At 39.1% G+C, this 23,152-nt stretch overlaps 1 protein-coding gene across 1 annotated transcript; it reads right to left on the bottom strand.

Moving 5' to 3' along the window:
• Window positions 1-8,495: 8,495 nt before the first annotated feature.
• On the bottom strand, window positions 8,496-11,955 carry LOC142160202 (homeobox protein zampogna-like). Its single transcript, XM_075215147.1, has 2 exons — window positions 11,484-11,955; window positions 8,496-9,786 (listed from the first exon to the last, which is right to left on the bottom strand). Exons 1-2 carry the CDS (start codon window positions 11,794-11,796, stop codon window positions 9,359-9,361), a joined length of 741 nt encoding a protein of 246 aa, XP_075071248.1. The 5' UTR covers window positions 11,797-11,955; the 3' UTR covers window positions 8,496-9,358.
• Window positions 11,956-23,152: the final 11,197 nt, after the last annotated feature.

Here is a 23,152-nt window from a genome sequence, read left to right as displayed (position 1 = left end):
ACCATGCCCCTTACACTTGTCACATAACCTAATGAGAAGGAATCTGTTTATCAAAATTTATCAAGTTTAAATGTTAAATTTATCAAACTGCGGGTTTAAAAAAGTGGAGATGTTGTCTATAGCAACCAATCAGGTTCTAGCTGTCATTTTGTAGAATGTACTAAATAGATGACAGCTAGTATCTGATTGGTTGCTATAGGCAACATCTCCACTTTTTCAAACCCACAGCTTGTTAAATTTAGCCAAAGACTCCTCAATGCTGCACTTTCTTATTTATTAAGAAAGTCACCCTAAATGAGCAGATGGGGAGGGAAACTGCATAACAAATCTGAATAATGTGCGATATTCTGTTGCTAACCTGACTTTAAACCTGCAGGAACTAAAACGCCAGCAAAACAAAACAGGGAAAACTAAGGAGTATTTTCTGTTTTTATCTAGCAGGAACTTTCTATTGTAAACAATTCCAGTCACTCCAGTGTAGTTTCTTCATTTACTAAATATTGTGTTTTTGGTATAGAGACAAATGTTCTACTTGTAATAGGCTTCAAATTGTAAAATAAATAGAGAGTCATAATATTAATGAAATATTTCATATTTAGCACGTTAGGTAGGAGAAAAGAGCATAATCCACACTTTTCAGAAGTTTCTGTGAATTCTCAACTTTCTTGTATCATAAATAGACCCTAAAATCTATAATAGAATAGGAAATGGTGAAATCAAATCAAATATTTGCAAGAGAAAAAAAAACAACAACACACACTTTGTGCATTTCAGTGTTTTTCCTCCATTAGGTCATAAAGTGATTTACTTACCAAGGTCTCCAGTTGTAAAGGCTCACAGCTGTAATATATTGCTTGGAGTACATGCAAAATATAAGCAAAAAGCAAACAAATGGGTTTATGGTAGAATGTCATTAGCGTCTATTATTCTGTTTATATCCCTTTCTTTTCTTAGATGCCTGTTTAGTACAAAATCAGGTTAAAGCGGAAACTACTATAATTATTATTCCTGAATAATCCCATTGTTTGTTGTAATGTACTAGCACGGAGTGATTCAAGTTTAATTTACTTTCAGAAAATCTCTTTTATACTAAGCATCTATGCTGAATATTTGTATACAGCAACATATATATATATATATATATATATAATTTGTTATGATATAAGTGGTTTGCACATTCTAAACATCCACTTGAAACTGGTAAACAAGACTCTCACTTCTGGTTGTTCTGTATAAATACTTTGCAATGAGCTCAGTGAAAGTTATCCCATAATATTATTAGACAGAGCAGGTGAGGGATAATACTCCCTGGCTTCTGCTTTTAGTACAAATACAATGGGATAATCCTGAAATAGATGGTTGATTATTGGCCATCATAGTTTTATGCTTTTGTGGTAAAAATGCATTAAGCAGGACAATGGGCATCTGAAACCCAGATAATCATGAAGATTAGTGGTACTTGCACTAGTAAGCTTAGTTATATTCTGATGCCTGAGGCAGCTACCTAATATGGGGCCTGATTCATTAACGAACTTAGGCAAGAAATTCAGTAAGTTTTCTTACTTAAGTTTTCTGAACAAAACCATGTTGCAGTGCAAGGGGTTCAAATTAGCTTATTATTTTGCACATCAAGAAAATCCTGGCTGTTTTTTAATGTAGCACACAAATTCTTGATAGCTTTATTTGTACACTGAAATTTAAAGTTGATGCTGTAAAGTGTGCTACACGAAAATACAGCCAGTCTTTAACTTATGTGCAAAATAATAAACTAATTTGCACCCCTTGCATTGCAACATGGTTTGGTCCAGAAAACTTAAGTAAGAAAACTTAAGTAAGAAAACTTACTCAAATTCTTGCCTAAGTTCCTTAATGAATCAGGCCCATGGAGTTCAACTTTCCCCTTATACAAGCAATAATAATTATGTGTAATGTATGACAGCAAATCTCACCATTTAAAACATGGTTTGCAGGTTTTTCAGCTAAAAATGTTAGGTGACAAAACTTGCCGCACGAGACAGTAGACCTCATTACATATCCATGGGCAGCACAGTGGACTAGTGGTTAGCACTTCTGCCTCACAGTACTGGGTTCATGAGTTCGATTCTCGACCATGGACTTATCTGTGTGGAGTTTGTATGTTCTCCCCATGTTTGTGTGGGTTTCCCTTCAGGTGCTCCGGTTTCCTCCCACACTCTAAAAACATACTGGTAGGTTAACTGGCTGCTATCAAAATTGACCCTAGTCTATGTCTGTCTGTGAGTGTGTGTCTATATTAGGGAATTTAGGGAATTTAGACTGATGTAAAGGAGTTCTCTATACAGCGCTGCGGAATTAGTGGCGCTATATAAATAAATGATGATGATGATAATGGTATCCACCCCTGATGAGTACTTGATGGCCACCACTTACTCTACATCTCTATATCCTTCTGATAAATAAAGTGGAATGTGAAAACAATTTATGCATATTTCATTGTACTTGTTAATTTTTTTCTTTCTATTTAGATTGCTTTGTTTTCTGGGATATGGGGAAACCCATCTAACGCTTTATAAATACATCTGCCCTCACTATTTTGGCACCTCCAATAGGCACCCTTCCAGACAATAAACAACAGAGGACTCTGGGAGATAATGTTATTAATCTTGCCTTAGCAGAGTAAATGTATTTAGTAAACATTTCAGTGTAGCACAGTAGACCTTCCTGAAAGCATATTTGATGGAGAGTCTGATTAATGTCAGCATTGAATATCATCCAGTTAATTCAGATTTTGGATACCTGCCATTAGATGTTTACACATATCAGCAATATTGTCTGGCACGTGAATCTTTTATTGTTAATTCTGGATTTCATTTCAATGTTATTCATTTATTGTATTTCAAATAACAGAAGTAGTTACATTGTGTTTAAAAGTTAGTTCTGCAACCAGCAGAGATAAATAATAAACTACTTGCACTCTGAATAATGGATAGAGATTTTGAAAAAGACATAGAGAATATATGCCATCCATTATTCTAATATAATGAGATAAGCTGTCCTTATCTGTGCAGCCTTTACATTGACCAGGAGACTTTATGTTAAACTTCACTGGGCATTGTAAAGCCATTTTCATCCAAGAAAAATTGCACCGGAACAGGTATTGGCGTACAATGGCTAGGATGAGTGTTGGAGATAGGTATAGGTGTACAATGACTAGGATGAGTGTTGGAGATAGGTGTAGGTGTACAATGAATAGGATGGGTGTTGGAGATAGGTATAGGTGTACAATGACTAGGATGAGTGTTGAAGATAGGTATAGGTGTACAATGGCTAGGATGAGTGTTGGAGATAGGTATAGGTGTACAATGGCTAGGATGAGTGTTGGAGATAGGTGTAGGTGTACAATGAATAGGATGGGTGTTGGAGATAGGTATAGGTGTACAATGACTAGGATGAGTGTTGAAGATAGGTATAGGTGTACAATGACTAGGATGAGTGTTGGAGATAGGTATAGGTGTACAATGAATAGGATGACAGTTGGAGAAAGGTATAGGTGTACAATGAATAGGATGAGTGTTGGATATAGGTATAGGTGTACAATGGCTAGGATGAGTGTTGGAGATAGGTGTAGGTGTACAATGAATAGGATGAGTGTTGGAGATAGGTATAGGTGTACAATGGCTAGGATGAGTGTTGGAGATAGGTGTAGGTGTACAATGAATAGGATGAGTGTTGGAGATAGGTATAGGTGTACAATGAATAGGATGAGTGTTGGAGATAGGTATAGGTGTACAATGAATAGGATGAGTGTTGGAGATAGGTATAGGTGTACAATGACTAGGATGAGTGTTGGAGATAGGTGTAGGTGTACAATGGCTAGGATGAGTGTTGGAGATAGGTATAGGTGTACAATGAATAGGATGACAGTTGGAGATAGGTGTAGGTGTACAATGAATAGGATGAGTGTTGGATATAGGTATAGGTGTACAATGGCTAGGATGAGTGTTGGAGATAGGTGTAGGTGTACAATGAATAGGATGAGTGTTGGAGATAGGTATAGGTGTACAATGAATAGGATGAGTGTTGGAGATAGGTATAGGTGTACAATGAATAGGATGAGTGTTGGAGATAGGTATAGGTGTACAATGACTAGGATGAGTGTTGGAGATAGGTGTAGGTGTACAATGAATAGGATGAGTGTTGGAGATAGGTGTAGGTGTACAATGACTAGGATGAGTGTTGGAGATAGGTGTAGGTGTACAATGAATAGGATGAGTGTTGGAGATAGGTATAGGTGTACAATGGCTAGGATGAGTGTTGGAGATAGGTGTAGGTGTACAATGAATAGGATGAGTGTTGGAGATAGGTATAGGTGTACAATGACTAGGATGGGTGTTGGAGATAGGTATAGGTGTATAATGACTAGGATGAGTGTTGGAGATAGGTATAGGTGTACAATGACTAGGATGAGTGTTGGGGATAGGTATAGGTGTACAATGAATAGGATGAGTGTTGGAGATAGGTATAGGTGTACAATGAATAGGATGACAGTTGGAGATAGGTATAGGTGTACAATGACTAGGATGAGTGTTGGAGATAGGTATAGGTGTACAATGAATAGGATGAGTGTTGGAGATAGGTATAGGTGTATAATGACTAGGATGGGTGTTGGAGATAGGTATAGGTGTACAATGAATAGGATGAGTGTTGGAGATAGGTATAGGTGTACAATGAATAGGATGACAGTTGGAGATAGGTATAGGTGTACAATGACTAGGATGAGTGTTGGAGATAGGTATAGGTGTACAATGAATAGGATGACAGTTGGAGATAGGTATAGGTGTACAATGAATAGGATGAGTGTTGGAGATAGGTGTAGGTGTACAATGGCTAGGATGAGTGTTGGAGATAGGTGTAGGTGTACAATGAATAGGATGAGTGTTGGAGATAGGTATAGGTGTACAATGACTAGGATGAGTGTTGGAGATAGGTATAGGTGTACAATGACTAGGATGAGTGTTGGAGATAGGTATAGGTGTACAATGACTAGGATGAGTGTTGGGGATAGGTATAGGTGTACAATGAATAGGATGAGTGTTGGAGATAGGTATAGGTGTACAATGAATAGGATGACAGTTGGAGATAGGTATAGGTGTACAATGAATAGGATGAGTGTTGGAGATAGGTATAGGTGTACAATGGCTAGGATGAGTGTTGGAGATAGGTGTAGGTGTACAATGAATAGGATGAGTGTTGGAGATAGGTATAGGTGTACAATGACTAGGATGAGTGTTGGAGATAGGTGTAGGTGTACAATGAATAGGATGAGTGTTGGAGATAGGTATAGGTGTACAATGACTAGGATGAGTGTTGGAGATAGGTGTAGGTGTACAATGAATAGGATGAGTGTTGGAGATAGGTATAGGTGTACAATGACTAGGATGAGTGTTGGGGATAGGTATAGGTGTACAATGAATAGGATGAGTGTTGGAGATAGGTATAGGTGTACAATGAATAGGATGACAGTTGGAGATAGGTATAGGTGTACAATGACTAGGATGAGTGTTGGAGATAGGTATAGGTGTACAATGAATAGGATGAGTGTTGGAGATAGGTATAGGTGTACAATGACTAGGATGACAGTTGGAGATAGGTATAGGTGTACAATGAATAGGATGAGTGTTGGAGATAGGTATAGGTGTACAATGACTAGGATGAGTGTTGGAGATAGGTATAGGTGTATAATGACTAGGATGAGTGTTGGAGATAGATATAGGTGTACAATGACTAGGATGACAGTTGGAGATAGGTATAGGTGTACAATGAATAGGATGAGTGTTGGAGATAGGTATAGGTGTACAATGACTAGGATGAGTGTTGGAGATAGGTATAGGTGTACAATGACTAGGATGAGTGTTGGAGATAGGTATAGGTATACAATGAATAGGATGGGTGTTGGATATAGGTATAGGTGTATAATGACTACGATGGGTGTTGGAGATACATTATCAGCCTTGTTTGATAAAGTATTTAGAATATAAGGTGGTTAAATTCTTTTCCCCACATATCCACATTCCCAATTGTAAAGCGCTACGGAATTTGCTGGCGCTATATAAATAAATGTTGATGATGATGATGATGATGATATCCTAATGTATAAATCTCCCCTTATGTTTATTTGTCCATATGTCTGACATTATGTATATTATAAACTCACAATAACCCATCTCTTACAGCTTTCTCATAGGATGTTTCTGATGGAGCTGTAACCTATTTATATAATGAATTGTACAGAAATGCTTTTAGTACATCCTGCATGTTACATAGAGCAGTTAAACAGTCCATTTGAATCACCTCTATATTCTTATTGTCTTTGCAGATATAAACTCTTCTATCTAACACATCCCCTTACATACAGAAGGTAGAAGTATTTAATGTTCTTATCACTCATCTGAGTTTAGGGTGAGAGGGGGAGGAAACAGAAGGGACCAACAAGGACCACTCATAGCTGCATGTTATGAGTAAACAAATGCATTGCAAGAAAAATAATTTGGTTAGTCCCATTAAACAAGCTCCCATACACTGATAATAGAGATATGATCAGGAAAATAATAAATTATTTGCAGGACCAGAGTGTACAGTGTACAGTTCACTTCCACACTGAGGTAGCCCTTGTGGTAGCCGATAGCCAGCCTATTGATTTGCTGGGATCTAAAGGCATCACAGAGGCATCATTTCCTAGTGAATTGGTTGGTTGCAATCTTATGGTTTAACCTACAAAATAGCTGCTTCTGTTGTTCAGAGATGATAGTTACAATTTAAGAACTGCAGGGCATAATAGATTTAAAAAACTCTTCCTAGTTTCTAAGTAAAATACCTTCTATAAAATGTATAAATATATGTATTCTAGAAAGCTCTAGACTCACTCCATACCCTAGTCACTGCTTGCTGTCCTTGTGTGAGATGTATAGAATTCTACATTCTCACAGCAACCCAGAAAATCAGAGAAAGAAATATAGGCTACCCATGAACTTCATTTACAACAGGCTAAAATAGTATTAAACATGTACTTCTGTCTTCCAATGTTAGGGAGAGAGAAGGGAGAGGATCTTTTTTTTTCTCAGACCCCAGGTAAGATATTTTATTACTTTGGAGTGTCCAGGTTACTTGGTACAATATGCAAAACCTTCCAGCTGATAAACGGCCACATCCGCTATATACATATAAAAAGAGAAAATATAATTGTCTAATTATCTCCTCATCTTATCTATTCAGGTTCCGTGCATCCAGATGCTAATTTTTTTTTACTTATTAAATAGTTGTCAAAAACAAACTTGGAGAGTCGATATTAAACATGTAAATTTACTCTTGAATTTTGAATTACTTGCAGCGTAATTTATCCTGGCGTATTCCCATAAATTAGCGTATCTTTGCGTTCGTTTTTATTTGCTTTTTTAGAAACGAAAAGAGTCGAAGTATAAATTGTGTTTTCAGATGCAAACAGAAGGGATGTGTATTTATATATCACTTATGGCTTAATACATATGCACAATTTAACGTAGGAAAGTAAATATTGGTGATAATCACAAGTTAGATCACAAGTTCCAATTTGATTCTCTATATACCGTATAACCATACTACGAAATAAATATAAAATAACATGCTTTTAAGCTGTCAATAAGGTACAGCAGGACCGATGATGTTATAGTTATATATTAGCATAATAAATACAAAGCATTAGATTGCCTCGATCTCAATTCCATTAGATTAATTTTTACATGTACGACCACAAAACAGTTTTTCCGTCCTGCAAACATCAAATAATCCGTGGTTGAAGACGTGCTATTGCTATAACATTCACATAAATCCACATCTACAGGCTAACTGTTATTGCATGATATTCTGTGCTGCCCGGAACATCTCTAAGGAAACCAGCTTGGGTGCAATGTTATTTTGCAATTATGTAACACAATTGGAATGTGGTAGTTAAATCGCACCATGTACTGTATATTCTGAGTTCATTTATTATTTAGTCTCTATAACATCTACAGCAGCACTTTTAGAATTATATATACGTTACTAAATTAAACACAATATAAATAGTTTAATTTATCACTTTGAAAGTTCCAGTGGTTTGTTAATGACGTTCTATAAAAAAACATTGGTTGAAACATAAATGTTTACAAATTAATTACAATTTGTCAAATTTCTTAATGTATATTTGTAATTAATTTTGGTGCCTTATTGAGAACGTATTTTACAGCATCATCTCAAAAGCATGCAGATAATTTATTAATGAATGGAGCACTTTGTTTTATTACATACGTGTGGATTTACCTACTAAACACCGATTCTTATAATTAAATCAGAGTGTATGTAACGATAATATCGCGTGCTTGATTAGCCAACAAATATATAATTTAAATATGTTAATATAATTATTTAAATCAGTAAAAAAGGAGATTTCGCTCAAATAGTAAAAATGTTTTTTTTTTTTTTAAATAACACAGACATGAATCTGAGAATAAATCTTTACTTCAGGCTACAAAGCAAACGATCAATTCTTATTTTGTAATAAATTACGATTAAAATTCGTGGGTACATGTCAAAATATTTACAACAAGTGCATTGTGATCTAGAAAATGACAAACATCACTAGATCACTTAACAGTTCGTTCACAGTAACTATTCCCTACAAATAAAGTAATTTAATAGTTCGTCAGGTTGGCAAGAATCCCGGCTTCCGCCACACTCCTTGTGCTACAAAATGTATAATATATTTTCTAATTTAGAAAATGCACACAGATATTTACATACACACAGCCAGCAATCTACACGCCTGCACAGGTAAAGATGCATCTTCTATTCATGAACCATGTAGTATGAATTAGAGGCAATGCACGGAAGTCCTTTGCAGATGTGCTGACATTTTAATATTAATTATATGGTTTAAACCTGATGAAGGTAAGTAAATGATATATTTTGGGATCTTTGTGTGTAAATTAAAGATTGAAATAATTATTTTCCGGTCTATATATAGTGTATATCAAAAGTAATAAATCTGGGGGTCACCAGCAGAACTACAAATTCCTTCCACAATAGCTGGGGAGCCTCTGATTGTCTGTATGGGGTGAAATATCTGATTATCTAGGAAAGACTTTAGGCAGTGACCAGTATTACACAATGCAGACAGTACAGTATATTTAGTAGTGTGTGGACATGGGCTGATTGGCATTTCCATCTTCTTTGCCTCGTATTTGACGCTACTAATGCCAAGCATACGGCTGTGAAGGGTTAAACATGTACCTGATGGGTATGAAGACCCCTCCCAAGTGCTCTAGTCTCTGTATATAGTGATCCCCGCACAGGGCAGCGGGCACTGCTAGATGTGGGGGGACCAGGCTGGCAGGCGGTATATGAAGGGGTAATACTGGTAGGCCTGGTACAGTGACAGCAGTGATGGGCAAAGGATGTCCTCTGGGCAGTACTGGATCTGATCATCCCTCACTAACACCCTCACCGCCACTTGCTTAGCTGGGGTCCCCGGTGCTTTTGCTGATTGTTGTTTGGCAATCAGCTTCCTCTTGGTTTTATAGCGTCTGTTCTGGAACCATATTTTGATCTGGGTCTCCGTGAGCTTCAGGGCGGCCGCCAGGTCCGCTCTCTCGGGCCCCGAGAGGTATCTTTGTAGACTGAACCTCCTCTCTAGCTCGTAGACCTGGGCGTGAGAGAAGGCGGCCCGGGTCCTCTTCTTTGTGGATCTCTGAGAGTCCTCTATCTTCTGTCCCGGAGGAGGGTCTGTGGAGTCCCCTGCAGAATGAATAGCATCATGTATCACTTCCTGATGATTATCTGTGTCATATACATATATATTCATACATATACACACACAGACACACACACACACACACACACACATATATATATATATATATATATATATATATATATATATATATATAATGTTAGTTCTATTTATGTTTTTCATAATTTCATCTATCTATGTATCTCTGTGTGTATATATATATATATATATATATATATATATATATATATATATAAAAATATATATGTGTGTGTGTGTGTGTATATATATGTATATATATATATGTATATATACATTCGTATGTGTGTATCAACACATATACCCTATCCTACAGCTATATATCAATTTATATAAATGTCTATCACATAACTATATGGCCTCTCTCTCTTCCTCTCTCTCATATATATATATATATATATATATATATATATAAATATATATATATATATATATACAGCTCTTCTCTCTCTCTCTCTATTTATATATATATGTAAATTAATGTATGCGTCCTACATCTGTCGTATATATATATATATATATATATATATATATATATATATATATATATATAACTGTTTATATATCTATTTATCTCATAGCTATCTACCTTATTTATCTATAAATCTCCCTATCTATCTAAAATCTATCAATTTATTTGTATATCTAATATCTATCTATCCATTTATCTATGTATCTCATATATATGCATCGATCTCGTTTCTATTTAGCTATCAATCTAATTTTTTTATCTATTGTATTTATCTATCTAATATCGAATCAGTGTATAACTTTGTAAACGTATAATTTCACGAGAAATTTATTGGATCTTAAAATGTATCTCATATCTATTTCATAGCTATCTGTTTCTATCGCTCCCACTCTATCTAAAATCTATCGAGATATCTATCTCATATCGATATGTTTCCTGTCTACTTCTATCTATCTGTGCATTGATCTCCTATACATTTATCTATTCATGTTTAATATACATATCTATATTGTCGATCCAATATCAGGTCAGTGTGTTACTTTGTAATTTTATAATTTCCTGTAGGAGCACATTTGTTGGATCTTATATTTAATCTGTACGTGTACCAGTATACAGTTGTACATTTATACTAATCTATACTTACACCAACACATTTAACACACTATGTTTTTTCAAGTTTAAAATGTGACAAGATTAGATCAGAAGAAGGTGGACATAATTATATGCGCAGTTATGTACTATGTTGTTGTCAGCAACAAAACAGGGTTATACCTCAGCACAGAAGATACAAAGCTACATATCGAATGTTTCAATACAGGCAGCAGGGGGGGGGGGGGGGCTGGGAAACTTTAGCCCCGTAGGTGAGACTCGGCTCAGCCTTTTAGGAACAATTTAAAGGGAATAAAATGCAGATAGCCCAGTGCCCCAGTCCAAGGTAGCCCACTATGGAACAGGTCCAGGGGCTAGATACCCCCTAGCCCCTCAGCCCAGCCAGACCCTGCTAGGTATGTAGTTAATGTAGCACTGCTGGGACTGTTTTGCATAGTGTTGTCCACAGATTGTAGAGAAACAGGATTTAAGTTTGGAGGTAACACAAATGCAAGGCAAATAAACTAATATCACAACTGAAGCGTTATCGTTGTAATAAATCGGTGCAATATCGGATATCACGTATTATAAGGAGTCACATACCCTCTGACTGTGGTTCCTGGTCGCTGTACCAGTGGGAGTCCTCTCTGTGAGGGTCGCCCGGGCTCTGAGGCTGTAGGGGCTCGCGTGGGATACCCCCGGCGGAGAGATCGGGCGAGGTTTCTGCAGGGCAGCCGATCTCTGAATCTCCCGCAATGTGATGAACGATCAGATCCTCCTTCCCTGTGCGACCACCGGGGCCCGATCTCTTCAGCCTGTCCTTCACGTCCCCGGGGCCGCTCTTACAATCACAGCAGCCCATATTTAATATATCCCGGATGGTGAAGGAGGTGGGAATGACGCTTCGCTGCGACATGTCAGTGCATTCATAAATCCAGCTGTCGGTAGCAAGTCGGTGGCGTTATCCACAATGCTGCGAGACCGGGAGACGATCTGCTGACTGGTGCTGAGAGGACGGATCACCTCCCCTCTGCTGGGACAGATAAACTGGGCTGGGACTAATGAATCAGGAAGTCAGACAAGTGGTCCTGCAAACACAGGGAATAGAGAGGCTGTCATCCGGAACCCCTCATTGGTTGGGTGACCAGTAGCCGAAGGGATGGGCTACCTTGTCATTAGCTGTCACACCTCTCCTAAAGTCCTTGTCACCTTGTGATGTGTGCATTGAGGCTTGTGAAAGATATATATATATATATATATATATATATATATATATATATATATATATATATATAGATACATTTACTCAGCATTAAACATTTCTAATTAATGTATCTATTTAACTTTACTAAAACTAGTAAATTTTCAAATTTAACCTTTAGCAATTCATATATTTATTTGCTATTTTTTTCTGTTGTTGTTGTTGTTGTGAGCCTCTAATATTTGGTCCTTTAGCAGTAGAATAGATGGCCAGCCAAGCAGACCAGTCGTTGTAATTTTGAGCATCCTGCGGCTCGCCAGGAGTGGTAGAACTACAAGTTCCGGCATGATCTGTGTTGGGTTGTAACAGCTGGATCAATACGTTGTCTACCAGTGCCTAGTAATTATAGTGGATTTGCATATTTTTTTTGCATATTTAAATGACATAAAACAATTCTTAAAACGGTCATGTTTACACAAACCAATAATACTTTATGGAACAATTGTGAGAGCTAAATAGGAAATAATATATAGAGATATATATTTATTCTGCAGATGGAGCCAGCACACAGTGTACATTAGGACCACTTTTACAGAGAATTAAATGTACTGAAAAAGAGTTAGGAAACAAACAGATATAACTGTAATATTTACTAAACTAGACAGAGGAATTTCACGCTGCATAACAGATTAAAGACTAAACGCAATGTAGGAATTCAGGAATGAAGGAAACGAGCCAAGATTACTCAGAACAAATTGTGTTGTCGTTTGGTAGCAGCTTCATTTGGTAGAATATATATCAAAAGAACAATGTATCCGGGTACATCATAGGCAGCATAAGAATTAAAATATTGCTTTAATTTTTACACGGAAGTCTGTGCTCCCTGCATTCAATGTAACCCGAATTTAAAGGAGGTGCTGTGTTTTTTTGGAAGTAATCTCACAGAAGTATTCACTTTACCAGAGATCTATGATGAAGAGATGAAAGATTAGAGGTTGTAAAAACAAAAATAAAAATGTACAAAATACTATCAGTCTGTAACAATGCTTGAGAGTTATATAGAAAGTGAGAGGACACGATGCGCGTTAAAAAGACCATAGATTGCGTTGATAAATAGGACGCTATTTTGAACGTAAAAGTTTCTCTTTCTAGTCCTGTGTCAAAAATCCTACTGAACATTTTTGCAATTATCGTCAGATATAGCACTGTATAATAATATTGAAGTCAGATGCAATCCCGAAATATTTTTTCTTTTTCTTTTTTTCCCCATTATTAACAAATTCATCATACAGCCCATTATAGTGTGATTAATTCTCTAACTTTGCTATATGTTTATTTGCATAATGTGGTGCGTTGTACTATATTACCTTATTTGATATTTGCTTACATGCAGCTATTGGTCAGTGTGATCAATCTGATACAAATGTGACAGCCGGCTACTTATGGCTACTGTTGGAATTGAACAAAGGCAGTTTTGATCCATGGCACCAGGTGAGTTGTCCTATATCAAGATTGCCCAGTCCTAAGCATGGCACTGCTGGGGAAGTTTGAGAAAAGGTTTAAGAACCAATGGTTAGACATTATGGGGAAGATACAGGGTGGGACTATTCCCAGTTTACATGAAATGGCTTTGCACCATTAAGGGGGCAGAAAGGGGCAGTCTAACATTGGCCCTGTACAGTTATATTGTACTTATTTTGGAAATATTCCACAGTTTGAAACAAAGTGCATATCATCATCATCATCATCATCAACATCATCATCATCAACATTTATTTATGTAGCGCCAGCAAATTCCGTAGCACTTTACATATGTTTATTAAAAAGGTATTTTTTGGGCAAGTAGAATAAGTTTGCGCCTAATCAAAACCTATGTTTTTCTATGCTAACAACAACCTTTGCTAACTAATTCCTCTCCATAATTAATAACATGATTGATCTAACAAAGATTGTAATCGCTTAAGTGAAGGACTGAGGACTCATCACCCTCTGACTGCATTGGTGTGTTTAGAACAAAAAAGGATATTTTGTATTTACTATTTTTCATGTCTCTCTTACACAGTAACAATAACAAATTCCATCTGTCTTTTTCAGAAACAACTAATGGTCCCTGATAATATGACTCCTTCTTTTCTTTCTCATCTTGGTGGGAAAAGTTGTTTTGGCACCGAAAGCAAAATGCCACTTCTGCCCCCACGTTATGCCATCCCCTCTTCTGCTTGCCCCTGCGTTTATCCCTGCTTGGAGTAATAGGGGCAATGGTATGGCCATCTAATGCTGCCATCATTGGAAACAAAGAGACCGATTGGTGAGGGGGGCTGAAATGACACCCATGGAGAAGGAGGAGGGGGCTGCAATGAGACCAATGGGGGTTGGGCTGTAATGACACTATGGGGAGGGGGGGGGGGTGAAATGAGTCCTATAGGGAGAGGGGTTGCAATGAGACCTATGGGGGTTTTGCTGCAATGACACTATGGGGGGGGGGGGGGGGGGGGCTGCAATGAGACCAATGGGGGAGGGTTGCAATGAGAACTATGGGGGTTGGGCTACAATGACACTATGGGGGAGTGTGCTATGCTATGGGGGAAGTAGCCACAGCTATGCCTCTGACAGACATATCTAATTTGCTGCCAAACTAAAGCCATACCTGAGAAAAACAATATAAAGTTTAATTGGATAAACTAAGAAAAGTAATTTGAAGCACTTTGTAAAAAATGAAATACTGGTCTGGCGATGAAGGACTGAAATCCCTCCAGTCTTGAATTATAACAAAACAACAACTTGAACCACGGGGTTTCGAAGTTTACTGAAGATCAGTTTTAGATGGTTTGATGTTTTCAGTTGCTTAAAAGTCAAAACAAGGTATGGGCACACTAGATATTATTTGCCTAATTTAAAAACAACAAGCACCCGTTCTACGTTATTATATTAGTATAAGTTATAGACGTGACAAATCCATGTATACAGCAGGATTTCAATCACTGATAAGATTTACACAGTCTTCAATGGTATGTTTACCATGACAGCCATTTTTCACTGGGAGGTGATTGGCTGTCAGAGGTTAGCCATTCTCCTGCACCAGGTGGATGCTCTTGAGATAAGATTAGTATCTTCATAAGTAGAGGTAAGTGGCAGTTGTGTAATGTGTTATTCTTAGACAGGTGAAGACTGGAAACAGAGTTTGTGTAACCGGCTTTCCTCACACTGGGTAAAGAGGCGTCTGTTATTCCTGCATCCATATAGTCATAGGATAAAACTTGGGTGGTCCTCTGCACTCTGAATGTTACCTTTGTGGACTGAGTGTATTTGTCCAAATAACCTCTTCATGGTGAGATTCACAGCTTGTTTAGTGTGCGCTAGAACAGAATAGAATACATCAATGTAGCTTCACTCTTCCTACAAGACAATGGGGGTGAAACAAAGACACTGGACTTTGTTAAACTTACAGTTCCTATCATTGGGCCTGATTCATTAAGGATCTTAACTTTAGAAACTTCTTATTTCAGTCTCCTGGACAAAACCATTTTACAATGCAAGGGGTGCAAATTAGTTTTCTGTTTTGTGCATAAGTTCAATACTGACTGTTTTTTCATGTAGCACACACATATCAACTTTAAACTTCAGTGTACAAATAAGCTATCAAGTATTTGTGTGCTACATGAAAAAACAGTCAGTATTTAACTAATGTGCAGAACAGAATACTAATTTGCACCCCTTGCATTGTAACATGGTTTTATCCAGGAGACTGAAATAAGAAGTTTCTCAAATTAAGATCCTTAATGAATCAGGCCCATTATTTGTAACATTGATTTATATAGTGCTAACAAATGGCGCATCATTTTATAGAAAACGCTTAATCATTCACATAAATCCCTGCCCCAGTGGAGCTTACAATCTAACTTCTACTCACACAGACACAGATTAGGGTTAAATTCATCAGAAGCCAAATAACCTACCACTAAGTTTTTCTTGGACTGTGAGAGGAAACCAAGGGAGAACATACAAGCTCCACACAGATAGGTCCCTTGTCGGAATCAAAACCTATGGCCCCAGCACCATGAGACAGCAATGCTAACCACTGTGTCACTGTGCTACCTGGTGGAAACTCATGCAAACACAAGGAGGACATGCAAACTACACACAGATAGTGCCCTGGTCAGAGGCTCACTGTCCCAGCCCCTCAGTGAGGCTGCTCTTTGGCTATTTAAGTCCTCGGATGAGGTGCAGAAGTATCATTACAATGACGCGTTTAATATTGTATGTCCAATTAGAGATCTCACAGAAATATTTTTATAGTAAACCTTGTGGGACTGGCAGAACAGCGGAAGTCTGATCCCTGTAAGCTTGCGAGCAGGGTTCTCTTACCTCTCTGTCTGTATGTATTACCCAGTATTGTTTTATTAATTTTTGTTCCCAATTGTAAAGCGCTACGGAATTTGCTGGCGCTATATAAATTAATGTTGTTGATGATGATGATGATGATCTCCGAGATCGGCTGATAGTGATTGATTTCCAGCTGCTATGTAACAGGCCATTCTCCTCAGTTAGTCTTTCTCCATTCCCTTCCATCTTCACAATACATACCCCCTTCCCTCTGCACAATACATGCCCCCTCCATCTTCAAAATAAATGCCCCCCTCCCCTTCACAATACATGCCCCCTCCACCTTCACAATACATGCCCCCCTCCCCCTTCACAATACATACCCCCTCCCCCTTCACAATACATGTCCCCTCCCTCTGCACAATACATGCCCCTCCCCCTTCACAATACATGCACCTCCCCTTCACAAAACATGCCCCCTCCCTCTTCACAATACATGCACTCTTCCCTCTGCACAATACATGCCCCCTCCATCTTCAAAATAAATGCCCCCCTCCCTCTGCACAATACATGCCCCTCCCTCTGCACAATACATGTCCCCTCCCTCTGCACAATACATGCCCCTCCCCCTTCACAATACATGCACCTCCCCTTCACAAAACATGCCCCCTCCCCCTTCACAATACATGCCCCCCTCCCCCTTCACAATACATGCCCCTCCCCCCTCACAATACATGCCCCCCTCCCTCTGCACAATACATGCCCCTCCCCCTTCACAATACATGCCCCCCTCCCTCTTCATAATACATGCCCAGGGCCATCTTAATAGCATTATGGCCCCCCTGGGCAAAGCAGGGCACTGGGGCCCCTATCTACACAACCACTCACATGAATAAAAATGTAAATTATCAATAAAATTAAGCTTATATTTATTGTTACCTGAAACATAAAAAAAATATGCTGGTTTTGCTCCCCTTTTGTCTCCTCTATTTCACATTGTGCCCTTCATGGTACTTTTACTCCCCTTCTGGCGCCCCTATTTCACACTGGCCCCTCCATTATGCTGCTATTTGCTCTCCTTCACTTACATTTCTATCGTCTTCTTCTCTTCTTTTTTCTTCTTTCCTGTTTTCTTATTTCCTTGTATGTCTGGTGCGGCTCCTTTCAGTGATCCCCTCACTGATAATGTCGGGCATGATGACATCTCGCCCGATATTCAGTGCAAGCGCAGCAGGGAGGAGGGGAACAGGGAGGGAGCTGGATCGCCACCGCAACTGAGACAATTTTAGTTTTTTTTAATTAAATCCGTGCGTGGCCTATGGGGCCCCTATGCCCATGGGGCCCCGGGCATTTGCCCAACATGCCCTGTACATGCCCCCTCTGCACAATACATTCCTTCAAGTCATTTACCTTCTTCTTTACGCGGCAGCTTCCAGACCCCAGGACACTGATGTCCCCGCTCCACGTGCTCCCATCAGATTAGGGAGTCTGTCCAGGCTCTTTACAGCCGCATCGCTTGTACATCCCTGATGGCGGCCCTGATCACATGGTACATGTGTTTCCACAATACTTTTTCCGTTGTCGCCATTTCAGTATTTGCAATTTTTTATTATCGGAACTGAAACCTCAGCTGGCTCCTACATGAGAAAATTTACCGAGTCTGACCTGCCGAAGCGATCGGTACCGTACTTCTTACCGCTCCGGGACAGTATCGCTGAGGCAGCTGAGGATTGCTGATATTTTATGCAGAAATTGCGGCGTTAAGTGATTTTTTTTTACCAGCCAATAAGAATTCTTCCTTATCTCTGTATTATGATAAACTGGGGCCTTTTTACAGGTTCAATGACTCCGAACATGCAGCACAATTGGCTATGGACCCTGATTAGAACTTCCAGTTACAAAATTTGCAGCTTGTCTTCACCATTTGCAGCTCGCATTCGGTTAACAATAGTGTTTTCTTTAAACAAAAAACATAAACTCAAAATAATATTTTTTAAATGAAAGTGTTTTCACATTTTTTAAAAATTCTAACTGCGATCAATATTGTGTTTGCAGCTCGTCATTCTAGGTCACGTTTGGCAATAAAAATATGTAAGAATTATCATCATCATCATCATTTATTTATATAGCGCCAACATATTCCGTAGCGCTTTACAATTGGGGACAAACATAGTAAACTAATAAACAAACTGGGTAAAACAGACAAAGAGGTGAGAGGGTCCTGCTCGCAAGCTTACAGTCTATGGGACAATGGGAGTTTGACATATGAGGCTAAGGCTAAGTCTACATTTCTCATTTTGGCCCAGCCAGACTGCAAAGGTAAAAGTGACTCATAGGCTAAATTATCTGTCACACAACAATGTTGGTCAGGGGGTAGTTGTCTTGTGTGAAGTTGTGTAACAGGTGGTAATAGGGTAAGGTAGTGAGGTTAAGAGGGTGGTTGAGGAATATTATAAGCTTGTCTGAAGAATTATTTCAATTTAACCCGATCATGGTCAAATTTCTTGATCTTTAACCACTTCTAATATTCAAGAAGGCATTGTTGAGGCGTACCCCATGTAAAATGTTTTTCAGTGTAAACTTATATATTATATTTGTACTAGTTGCCTTATCCTCATCATTCCTCATAAGTCTCTTTTCCTGAGCTGTCAGAGTCGTTCAATTGTAGGTGAAATGTTGCAACTCCTGTTTTTTTTACCCCAGAGATAAAATCAATTGAAAGTGCGTTTTAAAATGTATCTTGAAGGAAAATGTTTCAGGCACAAGGGGCGTTAAGGAACTATTGTGTTCCAAGAATGAGAGTCCTTTCACAAGTGCATAAACTTACCTTAGAATGAAAATAAATAGCTCCCTCACTATACATATCAGCAGTAACTGATTTTTGTTTGTCCTTTGGCCATAATAGAATCCCGCCCTGTTGAGCAAATGGTTCAGCTGATTTATGGGTTTAACCAGCATGTTAAACCAGCACATTAAGATGGGATGCAGTTAGCATTCACTGAGCAGCAAGCCTCACTGAAGACGGACAACAGAGGGAGCGCAGGAAATATGCTGTCAATACAGAAACCTGCCAGTGCATCAACAAGTGTAACTATTTCAGGTGTCTCGTGTAAACAAAAGCTGACATCTCCTAATTGTAGAAAAATGTGCACCCCGCCCAGCCCATTCATATAATACAGCAACGGCAACACTGTGTCAAAAAACTCTATAGAGTATAAATTGTGGTGACCTTAGTGTTAGCGGGGTCATTGTCCCCACCGCAGTGTAACCCATCTGCTGATGGGTCAACCTAAGCCTAAAAATCAGTGCAAGTGTTCTTATATGAATGCATCTTATATGAATGCACAAATTTCATATGTGGGTACAATGCCTCTCACATACCCCCTACCTGTCCTGATTTCAGAGGGACAGTCCCGATTTTAGGGCTCTGACCCTCTGTCCTGCCCGGGGATATATTTCTCTCGTGTATGGGAATGTTGGGGGAAGGGAGGTATGTAATGGGCAGCTTAGAACTTTACAGTGTTAGGCAGCCCTCTGGGGTCGTGGCCACGCCCCCATTGCAACGTAGTCACGCGGCCATTTCCCATGACCCCGCCCCCTGTCTCGCTGTTGGGAGGGGTGATCTCACTCAGGGCGGAGCTGTGCAACACCAGGCCCCAAAGAATGATAAGTGAAGCCCCAATCGGGTTAAAGGCCCGGAAGGCATTGCTGGCCCTTACCCCGATCAAAGTTTCACTGTCCATGCGCCAAACCCATTCCTGCTCAGAAGAGCCTTCCGTTCTGCTCTTATTAATATCTCCTATCGGACTTGAAAGTCTCTTATGGAGAGATATCTTATTTGCTCAACATACTTGCTTGAGTTGAGCACCTGTGTTAGACACTGATATATAGGGGCTGATTCCGTTAAGTATGAGTTACCTCTCACGTCCTATGTCCGCATGTAATGTGCCATAGAGCAATTCAATTACACTGATTGGGACTGAAAATAGGGCTTGATATTGCTCAGTTTTGCTTGTGCAGCCTGTGCCTATATATACAGATGGTCCTGGAGCACCAGCAACCACCACCTCTTGTCTCTTTGTACTGCTACAGTTATTCATGCGCTGGGAGCCAGGCAGAGCGGTGTTCCCTTGGCAAGCGAGCAGGGATGTGCGCTACAATCCAGGTGTTTCTTACTCAAATGAATAAAAGGCGCCGTAAACCGGAAACAGAAAGTAACCTTGCGGCTGTCATTGTCTACAGCACTAATAATCTCCTTCCTATTGAGAACTCCAGAAAATTAGAGTTCTCTTTAGCCAACAGTAAACTCTAACTGGCTGTATTTTGTAAGCACAGTCATAGGCTGGAATCACAAACAGCTCCAAGGTTACTTCTGCAGTCGGTTCCTGAGAGAGGCAGCAGCAGGGAGACCAGGATAGGCGAGTGCTGTTTGCTAGCCGGCTGGCCTGGGGGAAAAGTCCAACTTAGTGGCCCAGTGTGTGCCACTGTCAGAGGATAAATGGCCAAGCTAGCACTAGACCACCCTCCAAACCCTTCCCTCTGTGCGTCCGCCCGCAGAGCACTCAAAGTCCCCTTAATACACCCTCTCTACCTGTTCAATATAATTTTACTATCTCTGTCCGTAAAAAACTTTAGTTTTGCATGTGGACATAATATGAGACGCCCACATGTAGATTTCAGCAATCGTATACGCCCAGCTCTATCGGTCTATGGGGACAACGGTGAGTGCCGGGAATTAGGTTAATGCCATAGTTGCTTACTCTCACGGAATGTCCGGGTGACTCCCAAATCTCTGGGAGTCCTTGGAGACCAGGACAAACTCATGGATTCCGGCTAGTTAAGTGGAGGGGGCGGGGCTTGTTGATGCAATTTTACGCGTCATTGCGGCCCCTCCCCCTGCTGTGATAGGCTATAATGGTTGTGTCAGATTAGGGGGCTGTGCCAAATGACGTGTTCCGCTTGCCTGTGCCCCCAGAAATCGCCAGTGAGATCTCCCCTCAAGGAAGGAAGATCTCACAAGTCGGCATGTATGGTTAATGCCGGAGAATTATATTATTTCTCCAACGGTTACTCTTTGTTAAATAAGAAAATGATTGAAAGAGCCATTTCACAGCATTTAGACGCTTCACTTCTTCTTAAATAGACCCCTAGGGCTAGATTTACTAAACTGCGGGTTTGAAAAAAGTGGGGATGTTGCCTATAGCAACCAATCAGACTCTAGTTATCATTTATTTAAAGCATTCTACAAAATGACAGCTAGAATCTGATTGGTTGCTATAGGCAACATCCCCACTTTTTCAAACCCGCAGTTTAGTAAATATACCCCCTAGTGCCTTACTCTCCTCTATGGGTTTATTTGGGGACTTCTTAATATTGTGCAATGTTGATTAAAAAAACAAAAATTCTGAACCTCTTTCTTAATTCATTAGAAATAAAACAACAATAATTAAAATTTCTCACTCCTATATTCACCCAGTAGATCTCTAATTCCCAGCTTCCACCTGGAATGTACCATGATGTGAAAAATATATTTATATATTTTTTATTGTTTTTCTGCGTTTTTTCTTTTTTCTACCCGTGTTTTTAAGTTTTGTATTATTGGTATTTGTTTACTGTCACTGACATGTACTGTTGTGTTTTATATCTAACTGCTGCTACAAATAAAAAGTTTTTAATTTTTTTTTAAATTAAATAACTGAAAAAAAAACACAAAAAAAACAAAACAACAGTAATTAATTTATTCACACCTTTTGCAAAGTAAACAAACCCTGGTGCAATCAGTTGTCTTCAAATGAAGAGTGAATAATTTAGATGAACAAAAGTCCCTTAGTAAAATACCTATTATACGCAGACAAATGTACTTTGAGTCCCACCAACAAGTGTGATCTGTAGAACGCATGATGTAGGACAGTTTGGGTTGAATTGTGGAACTAACAGGCACACACTTCAATCCCCTCATTGCCAGACAAAAACCTTTCAGCCAGGGTGATTGGATTTTTAAACAATTTGGTTATTTATAGATTTTTTTTCACCACTTCTTTAAAAAGACCTGTATTTTACAATGAAGCGGATGCGTGGGCGGCTAGCAAAAAGCCGGCTAATTGAGTGCTCTCAAGCAAAACAATTCTTTCTCTTTCTGTACTTATGTAGTAAATCTATTTATGTAGTCTTTGCATTTACAGTTTTACTGTTGTATTTATGATTAATGACCCTCTTTAAAACTTGACATTTGTGAAAAGACAGCAGAGATCTGGGCGGTACTTACGTGTTCCTAGTACACACATTTCACAACGCATAGATTTTCTGGGGGGCATTTATACATCTGCTTTTTTTTAGAAATGGACAATTTTAGTTTATTCTCCAATGTACTTAAAATTGTCTTTCTGTGCGGATGCATCTCATGTACTTGATGACAAATGCAGACTGTTGATTAGTGGCTAATGCTTTCTCTGAGCTGGTTCTTGCCATCCCTGTGTAACTTGTCAACATATCATCATCACCATTTATTTATATAGCGCCACTGATTCCGCAGCGCTGTTCAGAGAACTCACTCACATGAGTCCCTTTCCCATTGGAGCTTACAGTCTAAATTCCCCAACATACACACACACAGACACAGAGAGAGACTAGGGTCAATTTTGATAGCAGTCAATTAACCTACTAGTATGTTTTTGGAGTGTGAGAGGAAACCGGAGCTCCTGGAGGAAACCCACGCAAACACGGGGAGAACATACAAACTCCACGTAGA

Source organism: Mixophyes fleayi, chromosome 6 (assembly GCF_038048845.1).
Source record: "Mixophyes fleayi isolate aMixFle1 chromosome 6, aMixFle1.hap1, whole genome shotgun sequence".
Classification (NCBI taxonomy): domain Eukaryota; kingdom Metazoa; phylum Chordata; class Amphibia; order Anura; family Limnodynastidae; genus Mixophyes; species Mixophyes fleayi.
The sequence above is the reverse complement of the archived record's forward strand: the minus strand, read 5'-3'. Positions and strand labels throughout refer to the sequence as shown.